This window comes from Protopterus annectens, chromosome 5.part0 (genome assembly GCF_019279795.1).
Source record: "Protopterus annectens isolate FY-2018-M chromosome 5.part0, PAN1.0, whole genome shotgun sequence".
Classification (NCBI taxonomy): domain Eukaryota; kingdom Metazoa; phylum Chordata; order Ceratodontiformes; family Protopteridae; genus Protopterus; species Protopterus annectens.
Window position 1 is genome coordinate 1,846,605,632 of NC_056735.1, and position 13,315 is coordinate 1,846,618,946.

A 13,315-nucleotide genomic window follows, 5' to 3' on the forward strand; every position below is an offset into this window, starting at 1 on the left:
GAGTGTAATTTATCAAGTGAAGCTGTACCAGTATTTTCATAAATTGTACCAAAAAAATTCCCTAGGAATAAAAAATTGCTGATCTGACAGTTCGAGATTGTAAGCTTTCGCTTACATAAGGTCGATCAATCAACGTTTGCTTTTTTAAGTGTTCGCTGATCTAATATAGACCCCTGTATGATAGTAGAATTACTATACGTAAATAAAAGAGTGTGAGAGGCAGAGTCCCCCCCATGGGAGTGCAGTGAGACTTGCCCCCTAAAATAATGTTTTATTTGTTTTATGTGCAGGCTGAGTGGGTTGGTTTTGGATGGGATTTCACTGAGGAGAATGTGGTCAGCAGGTTATACATCAGTTTCTCTCGATGACTCCAAAACATTTATGTGCAGTGGGGCCATAATATGGGATGAATGATTTGAAATGAACAAAATGAGCCTGTTTACTGCAGGTCTAGCAAAAATGGGTCCCTTGCAAACTCTGTTCTGGAAAATACTAAGATATTTTACTGGATTATGCAAAGCCTTGAACACATGAGCCAGTTAGTTATTTGCTGAGAAGCTAGTATGAAAAGTGAAAACAGGTAAAACTCACATCTGGATTCAGCGGGTCTAGATACCCCACATTTTGTTAACAAACAGGTTGTCAAGGACAGGTTTCCAAAAGCCACAGACAGTTGTACTCCAGCCATTGCAGATATCACATCAATATTAATGCCGTAAACATGGCTCTGTATGTGATGCACGCAAATACTTATTTATGTAAAAAAAACAAAGGTCATTTTGTATCTTTAAACATGATCTTGAAATTTGTTTACATAACTAATTTCATATTGCTTGACATTTCCTTTCTCTTCCCTTGGAATATGGCCTTTCTTTGTAGGTCCCTTAATCATTTTCCTTCTTTTGGCTGCTATATCTCCTTCCTCATGTAATGCCCACAAAGCATTTGCAATGTGCACAGAATGGGAAAACAGGAAAAGAAGCAAAAACTTATTTTCTTTGCCTCAAAACCGTGGAAAGGATTTTAGTAAAGATAAGTGATCAGAACGACATTAGGTATAGCAAGAGTGTGTTTTATTGCATTTGTTGGATAACTTACTACCCACAGTTTATGTGGCTCAATCTTTGGAATCAACCAAAAATATTAAAGGACTTCTTATTTTCAATAGGCATGCTGGTATCCAAGACGAGTACCTACAAAGGAAGCTGGAAGCACAGCAGTATAAACTCAAAGCTGAAAAACAGTTGGTAAGTGAGAACTGAAAACCTTATAATATAATTTTTTGCTATAAATAAAGAAGTTAAAGTGTAGACTGTTAGTATAAGAAGCTACAACACTTTAGAGGTGGATCAGAGGAAAGATGTGGTATCATGTAACAAAAATTATACAGTGAGAGCCACAAATAACATAATTAAACTTACCACAACATGAGAGAGCATCTCTCACTGGAAACATTTTCTTTTCTTTTGACACTTGTGAGCAAATACGTACTAACACCTATTGTTTTGACTAGATGTTTCCTATAGTAAGGTAATGTAACATGCTTTAGAATGGGTGATACTATACATGCTTTAGAATGGGTGATACTATACATGCTTTAGAATGGGTGATACTATACATGCGTTAGAATGGGTGATAGTATACATGCTTTTGAATGGGTAATACTATACATGCTTTAGAATGGGTGATACTATACATGCTTTAGAATGGGTAATACTATACATGCTTTAGAATGGGTGATACTATTCATGCCTTAGAATGAGTGAGTACTATACATGCTTTAGAATGAGTGATACTATACATGCTTTAGAATGAGTGATACTATACATGCTTTAGAATGAGTGATACTATACATGCTTTGGAATGGGTGATACTATACATGCTTTAGAATAAGTGATACTATACATGCTTTAGAATGGGTGATACTATAAATGCTTTAGAATGAGTGATACTATACATGCCTTAGAATGAGTGATACTATACATGCCTTAGAATGAGTGATACTATACATGCTTTAGAATGAGTGATACTATACATACTTTGGAATGGGTAATACTATACATGCTTTAGAATGAGTGATACTATACATGCTTTAGAATGGGTGATACTATACATGCCTTAGAATGAGTAATACTATACATGCTTTAGAATGGGTGTTACTATACATGCTTTAGAATGAGTGATACTATACATGCTTTAGAATGAGTGATACTATACATGCTTTAGAATGGGTGATACTATACATGCTTTAGAATGAGTGATACTATACATGCTTTAGAATAAGTGATACTATACATGCTTTAGAATGAGTGATACTATAAATGCTTTAGAATGGGTGATACTATACATGCTTTAGAATGAGTGATACTATACATGCTTTAGAATGAGTGATACTATACATGCTTTATTATAAGTGAGTACTATACATGCTTTAGAATGGGTGATACTATACATGCTTTAGAATGGGTGATACTATACATGCTTTAGAATGGGTGATAGTATACATGCTTTTGAATGGGTAATACTATACATGCTTTAGAATGGGTGATACTATACATGCTTTAGAATGGGTGATACTATACATGCTTTAGAATGCGTGATACTATAAATGCTTTAGAATGGGTGATACTATTCATGCCTTAGAATAAGTGAGTACTATACATGCTTTAGAATGAGTGATACTATACATGCTTTAGAATGAGTGATACTATACATGCTTTAGAATGAGTGATACTATACATGCTTTAGAATGAGTGATACTATACATGCTTTAGAATGGGTGATACTATACATGCTTTAGAATGGGTAATACTATACATGCTTTAGAATGGGTGATACTATTCATGCCTTAGAATGAGTGAGTACTATACATGCTTTAGTATGAGTGATACTATACATGCTTTAGAATGAGTGATACTATACATGCTTTAGAATGAGTGATACTATACATGCTTTGGAATGGGTAATACTATACATGCTTTAGAATAAGTGATACTATACATGCTTTAGAATGGGTGATACTATTCATGCCTTAGAATGAGTGAGTACTATACATGCTTTAGAATGAGTGATACTATACATGCCTTAGAATGAGTGATACTATACATGCCTTAGAATGGGTGATACTATACATGCTTTAGAATTGGTGATACTATATATGCTTTAGAATGGGTGATACTATACATGCTTTAGAATGGGTGATACTATACATGCCTTAGAATGAGTGATACTATACATGCTTTAGAATGGGTGATAGTATACGTGCTTTAGAATGGGTGATACTATACATGCTTTAGAATGGGTGATACTATACATGCTTTAGAATAAGTGATATTATACATGCCTTAGAATGAGTGATACTATACATGCCTTCGAATGAGTGATACTATAAATGCTTTAGAATGCGTGATACTATACATGCTTTAGAATGAGTGATACTATACATGCTTTATTATAAGTGAGTACTATACATGCTTTAGAATGGGTGATACTATACATGCTTTAGAATGAGTGATACTATACATGCATTAGAATAAGTGATACTATACATGCTTTAGAATGAGTGAGTACTATACGTGCTTTAGAATGGGTGATACTATATATGCTTTAGAATGGGTAATACTATACATGCTTTAGAATGGGTGATACTATACATACCTTAGAATGAGTGATACTATACATGCTTTAGAATGGGTGATAGTATACGTGCTTTAGAATGGGTGATACTATACATGCTTTAGAATGGGTGATACTATACATGCTTTAGAATAAGTGATACTATACATGCTTTAGAATGAGTGATACTATACATGCTTTAGAATGGGTGATACTATAAATGCTTTAGAATGGGTGATACTATTCATGCCTTAGAATGAGTGAGTACTATACGTGCTTTAGAATGAGTGATACTGTATGTGCCTTAGAATGAGTGATACTATACATGCTTTAGAATGGGTGATACTATACATGCTTTAGAATGGGTGATACTATACATGCTTTAGAATGGGTGATACTATACATGCTTTAGAATGGGTGATACTATTCATGCCTTAGAATGAGTGAGTACTATACATGCTTTAGAATGAGTGATACTATACATGCTTTAGAATGAGTGAATACTATACATGCTTTAGAATGAGTGATACTATACATGCTTTAGAATGAGTGAGTACTATACATGCTTTAGAATGGGTAATACTATACATGCTTTAGAATGGGTGATACTATACATGACTTAAAATGAGTGATACTATACATGCTTTAGAATGGGTGATAGTATACATGCTTTAGAATGGGTGATACTATACATGCTTTAGAATGAGTGATACTATACATGATTTAGAATGAGTGAGGACTATACATGCTTTAGAATGGGTGATACTATACATGCTTTAGAATGGGTGATACTATAAATGCTTTAGAATGGGTGATACTATAAATGCCTTAGAATGGGTGATACTATACATGCTTTAGAATGGGTGAGTACTATATGACTCTGAGCAAGCCATAAAACCCGAATAAGGGTCCTGAGCCCATCTGTTTGCCTGGTGGGTCTTAGCTAGATAGCAAATTGAAAAAAAGTCTTTTTACAGAGAAATTTTTGTATACATGCTATTATCTTCATGAAGAAACCTCTGAAATTATGAACATTTTTAGGAATTTATGGGACAGTCCACGTAGTAGTAGAAAACTGACTGCCTAACTGGAATGTGTAGCCTATATGTTTGCAGAGAAATCAGAGGAAGCAGTGAGCTCATCAGGCCAAGAAGATCATGTCTGCCATCAAATTCTGTTTCTGTAAGACTAAATTTCTAACACTGAATTATCTGCTCAACTCTTGGATGTGCATCAGAAACATATGTAGTGCATTTTCTGACCATATAGTCCCCATCTACCTATTCTGGTGTTATTCTGGGTAGACATTAATCCTTTGTAGTAAATGAAGTGCTCTGATTACTGTCTGAAATCAGAAAAATAACCTTGTTATAGCGATGTTCATACTTAAGAATCTCATCTCACTATTCAGGACCTGTTACTCTGACATTCTTATATATGAATCTTGGTGTTATAAAACTAAGTGAACCATATACTTCCACATAGAATTAAATTAAATTAAACTATAAGGTTTTCACTGGGGAGTATACTAGAAAGTAACTAACAATTTTAAAAACCATAACACATCTCAAGCTGCAACAAAAATGGTAGTCAGAAGTGAGATGTACCTATAATCACCAAACAGCTTTAAAATCTGTTATACACCTTGCCTTGTTGATGTTCTTCGTTTTCCATTGCTGCAGTCCTTACTATTGGGTATAGTCCGCATCCAGTCGGCCCGAATACCAGAGTATAAGGCTGACGTCGGTCAGGGCGCATTAGACTGACGTCAGTACGTCAGGGTACTAATGCGCATGACCGACGTCATATCCTCAGTCTTTTTTGCCGCGTGGTCCGATGCAGAAGCAGTTTTGCGAGTGCAGGTTGGCGTTCTGAAATCTTTCCGAAACCGGAGTTTCAGACCGAAACAGAGTTGGCTAAGTACCCCGTTGGGGAACATTTTGTTTTTCTTGCCTCAGTATTTTACCGGATGTCAGAAAAAGTGAATAACTGTATTTCTTGTGGGAAACAGATACCTCATAGGGATTACCATACCTTGTGTATACCTTGTTTAGGGCCTGAGCACGACGTTGTTGGTTGCCGCTCTTGTGCTAGGTTTAACAAACGCACTATTAAGAGGAGGTTAGACTGTGCCAGGTTAGTGTTTGGGAAGCGTTGCAATTATAAAATGCCGTCGGATGCTCCGACGCCGGCCCAAGAAGCGCAAGGACAAAACAGAGAAGCCTAGGGTTGATGAACCGGCAGTCCCGGACGTCGGTTCTTTAGAAGGCTCAGTGGAGCCTGAGGTTTTGCCAGGAGTTTCCATGGTGTCCCAGGCAGAAACTTTACTGTTACAGGATGTGCCTTCTCAGGAGGTAGGCCAGGCTGAGGGGGCTTCTCAGGTGACTGTTCTTCCCTCTCTTCCCAAGGTAGTTAGAGCCTCTCCTTCTGTTGCCAAAACTTCTTTGAGAGGTAGGCCTAGTTCAGCTTCAGTAGGGGCTTCTCCTAGCATTTCGGGTTCTGTACCTAAGAAACATATGCTTAAAATGGCAGAAGATTTGATTACTATGATTAGAGGTTCTATGCCCCCGCCTGATAAGAGGCCTAGGGTGGAACCGGAGTTTGATAGTTTTGAACAGTGTTCAGAGGCTTCAGGGTCTTCTGCGGAAGACTTGCAGGAGTATCCTACTTATTCTGATTCTGATGTGGATGATTCCACTCCTACAGCTATTCCTCCTGAGGATTTCTCATTTTCAGAGACTCTGCATTCCATGAGGGAGCACTTTAAATGGGAAGGCCAGGATTACTCTGATTCCAGGAAAAGGCTTAGGGAATTCTTGTTTTACCCCAGCATAGGCCCTTAGCTATTCCTCCTGTGTTGAATGTGGTGGAAGATGTTTTTGCAGAGGCTTCCCTGAACCCTGACTCTTTGCCTCCTGCTCCTGTTAAGCCTGATAGGTATTATAGGGTGCCCAAGCTCATAAGTATTTGTTTAAGAGTCCTAGGGCGGACCCAGAAACTATTTCTCAAGGGCCTAAAGGTGTTAAAGCTTCTGTGGTTAAAACTCCTGTTCCCACTGATAAAGAGGCAAGGGCTTTGGATAGGTGGGGAAAGAAAGTGTATACTTCTTCCACTCTAGCCATGAGAGCATTGAATTGTCAGTTTCACATGCTAAAATATCAGAATTACCTCCTTTCACAATTAAAATCTAAGGTGGATGCTTTGGCGGGAGGTATTGAGTGTAAAGAGTTGCTGGATTTGGTTCATGTTTCTGAACAAGTGGGTAAGCATTCTTTGCAATGTGGTTTTGATGCTGTACAGGCCTCCTCGAGGGTGGCCGCTACTAGTTCTGTCCTTCGCAGGCATGCCTGGTTGAAGGATCAGAATTTAGCTGAGCATGTTAAGACAAGGATTTTGGATGCTCCTTTGCAGTCTGATGTGTTGTTTGGATCGCCTGTGGAAGCAGTTTTAAAGAAAATGGAGGACAAAGCTAAGTCTATGCAAACTGTTAAAGATTTTTTGCAGGTGCAGCCACCGAAATTTAGTAGAAATTGGCCGGCTAAGGGGTGGACATATCCTGCTTATGATTCCCAGTCTAGGGGTAGGTCTAGACGTGGTAGGGGCAGGGCTCAAGGTTCTTTTAGGCCTAGAACAGGGAGTTCACCTGCTCAGACTTCTGGTGAGGGCAGGGGTCAGTCCTTTCGTAAACAGACCCAATGACCTGTCTTTTCAGCTGCCAGTAGCTTCCGTCTGGCAGCTCCTTTGGGAGGAAGACTGTCTCTTTTCAAAGAAAATTGGGATTTAATTACTCAAGACAAATGGGTGTTGGATATCATTCACCATGGTTACAGATTTTATTTCCATACAATGCCCCCTTTCAAAGGCATGCCAGACGTTCCTCCTCCACAAAGAAAAGAGGCTCACAAGCAAGTTTCTCAATTACTCCAGATAGGGGCCATTCAGCCAGTCCCTGTATCAGAAAGGGGCCTAGGATTTTATTCTCGCCTGTTCCTAGTACCAAAGAAAGGGAACACGTGGAGACCAATTTTGGATTTATCTCCTCAACACTTTTCTGGACATTCCCAAGTTCAAGATGTTGACGTTACAACAGCTTTTACCTCTGCTGGGCAAAGATCACTGGATGGTAACTCTAGATCTCAAGGAAGCTTACCTTCATGTGCCCATAAGGCTAAGTTGCAGGAAGTATCTGCGGTTTCGAGCTGGAAATTCTCATTATCAGTTCTCTGCATTGCCCTTTGGCTTATCTACTGCCCAGAGTATTCACAAAGGTTCTGGCTCCAGTGATAGCTTACTTCCGGCTTCAAGGAATTCAAATCTATCCTTACTTGGACGACTGCCTGATTCTGGCTCAAGAAAAGGAAGACCTTGTACAGCATCTGGAACATGTTATAGCAGTGCTAAGATGCCTAGGGTATTCTGTGAACGAAATAAAGTCCAGTCTAGTACCCTCTCAAGACATGTGCTTTCTGGGTGTGAGACTGCATACAGCAGCCCAGATGGCCTTTTAACCCCGGACAAACAACAGAGTCTATCACTTTACTTCCATCAACTATCTCATCAGTCCGTGCTGACTGCAAGGACAGTCCTTCAAGCATTAGGGTTCATGACATCTTGTATTCTGGTGCTTCCCAATGCCAAACTGCATATGAGGAAGCTACAATGGTATCTCAAAAATGTATGGACACAGCACTGCCAGGATTTGGACACTGTCATTCAAATAATACCTTGCCTTCAAAAGAATTTTGTGGTGGGCTCAGGAATGTCACCTAAACAAGGGACTCTCTGTGACCCGGCCAGAGGCAAGTCAGATTTTAACGACAGATGCCTCGGACATTGCTTGGGGAGCTCATTTAAATGGAAAGTGGATACAAGACAAGTGGCCTGCCAGACTACAGCATCTACATATCAACATGAAGGAGATGTTAGCAGTCCAGTTTGCATTAATGGCTTTCAAGGAGTTACTTCTTCCAGGACAGGTGTTGATTCTAACAGACAACACAACTGTCATGTGGTACATCAACAAGCAAGGGGGAACACATTCTTATCCTCTATGCAGGCAAGCAGTGATTTTATGGGAGACTGCGCTAAGCTTGCAACTAACTCTTCAGGCAAGGTTTCTGCCAGGAGCACAGAACTCCTTAGCAGATGTGTTAAGCAGACAAATCATGGATCCCCACGAGTGGAAACTGGATCTTCATGTATTTCAGAAATTGACAGTGTCATGGGGAACTCCAGACATAGATCTGTTCGCTTCTCCACTAAACCACCAGCTGCCAAAGTATTGCACAAAGGGGTTTCATCACACAGCTTGGAAAGTGGATGCTCTGTCTTTCAGTTGGAAAAACCTTCATGTGTATGCCTTTCCACCTCTGCCTCTTCTTCCAAAGGTACTATTAAAGGTCAGACAAGACAGGCCAAGGATGATATTGATAGCTCCAGATTGGCCTCGGCAACACTGGTACCCACTACTACGGAGTCTGGTAAAGAAGCCTCCATGGCCTTTACCTCTGATTCCCCATCTGTTATCTCAGCAGGACGGTCATCTGCTCAATGTCAAGCTTTACTCTCTTCATCTAACAGCCTGGCATATTCTATGTTGAAACACAGCAGGTCTCAACTTCCTCAACAAGTTTTAAATGTGATTATGGAAGCTAGAAGACCTAGTACAAGGAGAGTGTACGCAGAAAAATGGAAGAGATTTTTATTTTGGAGTACAGCAAAGAATTTGGAGATTTCTGAGCCTAATTTGAGTGTGGCTCTTCAATATCTTACTGGGTTATTGGACAAAGGTTTGTCCTTCTCTTCCATTAAGGTTCATGCTGCAGCAATTTCAGCTCACTATGATTGTGACCCTCCTTTGTTTTCGCATCCTTTGTTCAAGCAGTTTCTTAGAGGGGCAAAGAATATAAGACCCCCACGTAGAGCTCCTACTCCTGCTTGGGATCTCAATTTTGTGTTGGAAAAACTTACTCTACAACCGTTTGAGCCTGCGGCTACTGCTGAATTGAAATACTTGTCATGGAAGACTGCTTTTCTGTTGGCTATTACTTCTGCAAGAAGGGTGTCTGAGTTGCAGGCCCTTATGGCAGTAGAGCCATTTTTGATTTTCCATAAGGATAGGGTATCATTACGTACTAATCCTTCCTTTATGCCTAAGGTGGTTTCTAGTGTGGCCTTAAACCAAACTATTCATTTGCCTACGTTTTATGCAGACCCCCAAGATAAAGGGGAAAAGATTTTGCACACTTTAGATGTACACAGGCAATTGCGTTATTATTTAAGCAGGACTAAGGATTTTAGGCAGTCTCAGCAGTTGTTTGTTTCTTTGCTTTGAGTTCACAGGGCAAGCCTGTGTCAAAACAAACTATTTCTAGGTGGATTGGCTTTTGCATTGCATTTTGTTATTCCCATCATGGCAAGGAGATTCCAGCTGGGATTAGGCCTCATTCCACTAGGGCTGCTGCCACTACAACAGCATTTCTAAGGGGGGTGGCAACTAAGGATATTTTGGAAGCAGCTACTTGGAGTTCAGTGCATACTTTCTCTAAGCATTATCACCTTCCTATCTACTCTAAGTCTAGGGCTGGTTTTGCCACAGCTGTTTTGCAAGGCATGTTGTCAGCTCCTGCTTCTTTATGATTTGCCAGCCTCCCTTACCTCTGCTTTGGGATTCTACCCAATAGTAAGGACTGCAGCAATGGAAAACGAAGAACATAGTACAGTTTTGTACCTACCATAAATGTAGATGTTCGAGGATTCCATTGCTGCAGTCCAATTTACCCTCCCTCCTTCCCCTCTGTGTTTAGGGGTGGTTGTGTAGGTGAGTTTACATGCTTATATTTTTGTATATATTCTTGTATACATTGTGCATATTTTTGGTGCAGGTATTTTGGGCCTTGTCTTTTTAGGGTCTTCTGACATCTGGGGCAAGAAAAGACTGAGGATATGACGTCGGTCATGCGCATTAGTACCCTGACGTACTGACGTCAGTCTAATGCGCCCTGACCGACGTCAGCCTTATACTCTGGTATTCGGGCCGACTGGATGCGGACTATACCCAATAGTAAGGACTGCAGCAATGGAATCCTCGAACATCTACATTTATGGTAGGTACAAAACTGTACTTTCTTCTTCTTTTGGCTTTTCCCGGTTAGGGGGCGCCACAGCAGATCATATGTCCGTTCATGATTGGCAGTGGAGTTTTACAGTGATGAGCTGCCAGCCCGGCGCCCAACCTTCCACAGAAGGCACACACACGCACACACTCACACCTACAGCCAATTTAGAGTGTCCAATCCACCTACTGCAAGTCTTTGGATGTGGGAGGAAACCGGAGCACCCGGAGGAAACCCACGCGACCACAGGGAGGACATGTGGGTGGTATTACATTCAGACAGTGAAAGCTCACAACATTTTATGAGTGGGTCTTAGAGTATAACCACATTGTAGCACACAGAGCATGAATGTTGCCCTCTTACATTGTGAGAAAGGCAACTTTGTTAAGTACACTTCTTCAATATTATGCTGCAGTAGCATGGCCGATCACAAACAGCAGCCATCACACAACAACGGAGGGAAGGTAAAGCATCTGTAGAACCTGTACTGCACTTGTCGCTGTTACACTTTTTTATGTATAGCAGAGTGAAGTGTATCATAGCTTTTAAAAGCTGTTATATGAATAGAGACACAGAAATGCTTCTGGCTGCTGTCTGTGAGACACTGGTAAACGTGTTACAACTGTCAGAGTTGTAAATGCATTTTGCCCTCCTACACTTGCTTTTTTTTTTCCTATTTGCGCACAGTCCAGTGATGCAACTTCTAAATATCCATGCTCTACAAAGAACACTAATTACATTACAGCTTTCACAGCTGTAAAACACTTAGAGCTTCTGCACTTATATTATTTCATGTAACTGTAACTGGCAGTACATGGAGTAGGTAAAGCTCCATGTACTACAAGGAATTCTGTTCTGGTCTCTTTGATCATAATCAAGTAGTTATATGTCATCAAAATGGATGCCAAGATTCTGTCTGCCCTCAAAGTGACTTTCTTGACATCCATTTATCAAACTTATAACAACTTGTTTATCACTGGAGACCTTATCGTAATCTTTTGTTTTATGTGTTCTCAAAATGGATGTCAGGAAATTCATCTTCTGAGCTTTGTTCTTAAGACTGAATTTCTTGATGTCAGTTTTTGCAATAATTGATAGTCTGGTTATGATCACAGACCCAATCATAATCCTCTATATTTATCTGTATTTGCTGTGCAGTATGTCAAGTAGAGAGAATTTGTTTTCAATGGATATTCAGTGAGAAAAGATTCAAATTACTAATGATGATAAACACTGCATAAATCTGCAAACAAAGACTCTTCCACAGGACCAGTAAGATTCTACACAGACAACCTGTAAAGGAAAGGATAGTTACAGTATCTACTTTGACAGTGAATGGTAACTGCAGATTTCCAAAACCATTTTTTCAAGCGGAATAGAAATATGAAAGCAAATGCTCTTGACTGTTAAGAAACTTGAGTACCATTATATTTTATTCAAGACATTCAGTACAGACAAATCAGGAAACCATCACTACCAAGGTTATGAGAACTAATGTGCAATAGTAATAGGCTTCAGAGCAAAGAACAGTAACAACCTTAGTTATTCCTCTGTCTCCCAAGTGGATATTGTACAGTTGCATTTGTTTCACTATAAAGACAACAGAGCAAATGTTGCTATGCTTGGAGGAACCAGAGATGAAAACCATACTCAACACTGTAGCCTCAACATGCCTACATCATCACCAACAACTACTTCTTTTTTATCTTGGTATTTGAAATAAGTGTTATAATCACAGGAGACATCAACTACATGGAATACATTTAAAACAGTCTCATGGGACTTTTACATGAATTATCATGAATAGAATATCCATGGTTTTTAAGTCTTCTCCCACCTATATTCACTTGTGAAGCAATATTTTCAACAGGTTTACAGCTGTAAAACCTATTGAATTTATAGCAACATGACAAAGAAGATGTGAAAATGGCGTAAATTAATTATAAATTATTTCTGAAATAAATCCAAATTGCAGCCTACTGTGAAACTCCAGTAGCACCAAGTTTGCCCTCCCAGCCTGGTGTTAGGAACAGAATCTGCCTTGCTGAACTTGGTCACTGACGGAAGAAGTGTTAGTTCCTCTCACGGCACCATCCTTATCAATCTGGTATGGATTTTAATAAGCAGATTAAACCCCTCCACTTGGCAGCATGAGATACACTCTGTGGAAGTGAGTACTCCAGTACTTGGCACCTGACACATCCATGATACTACAGGCATGGCATAGTTACAGTGTAAAGTGCTAATTCACAGTTACAAATGTATGGCTTAGTTCTGTGCTTCCTAGTGAAATCTATGTACACTCTGTCAGGAGTTATAAGTGCTGTAGATGAGGTTGCCTTCCTCTTCCCTGGATGAGTGAGCTGTTAAATAAGACACTTGTTTGATTTTTGTAAGTAGCTTGAAAGCCTACAGACTGAATCTACTGATTATTTAGTTACAGTAATAGTAAAGCATTGTTTACAGTTATCCCCAGTGATGTAGGTATAGAATGTTTCAACTATATGCTGGTAAACAGATTTGGCATGCACTGTGATGAAGTCAGATTGCTGGATGATCCTCTACAGCAAGTTTTAAATCACAGT

The 13,315-nt window shown here is 39.6% G+C and overlaps 1 protein-coding gene across 4 annotated transcripts in view; it reads left to right on the top strand.

The window, feature by feature from the left end:
* LOC122801936 (serine/threonine-protein kinase Nek5-like) overlaps positions 1-13,315 on the top strand; it is a 626,240-nt gene that overhangs the window by 336,261 nt on the left and 276,664 nt on the right. For all 4 annotated transcript variants that reach the window (XM_044071668.1, XM_044071669.1, XM_044071670.1 and 1 more), the window contains one exon: positions 1,169-1,247. In XM_044071668.1, coding sequence (XP_043927603.1) covers positions 1,169-1,247 — 79 coding nt within the window. The remainder of the gene's footprint in view (positions 1-1,168; positions 1,248-13,315) is intronic.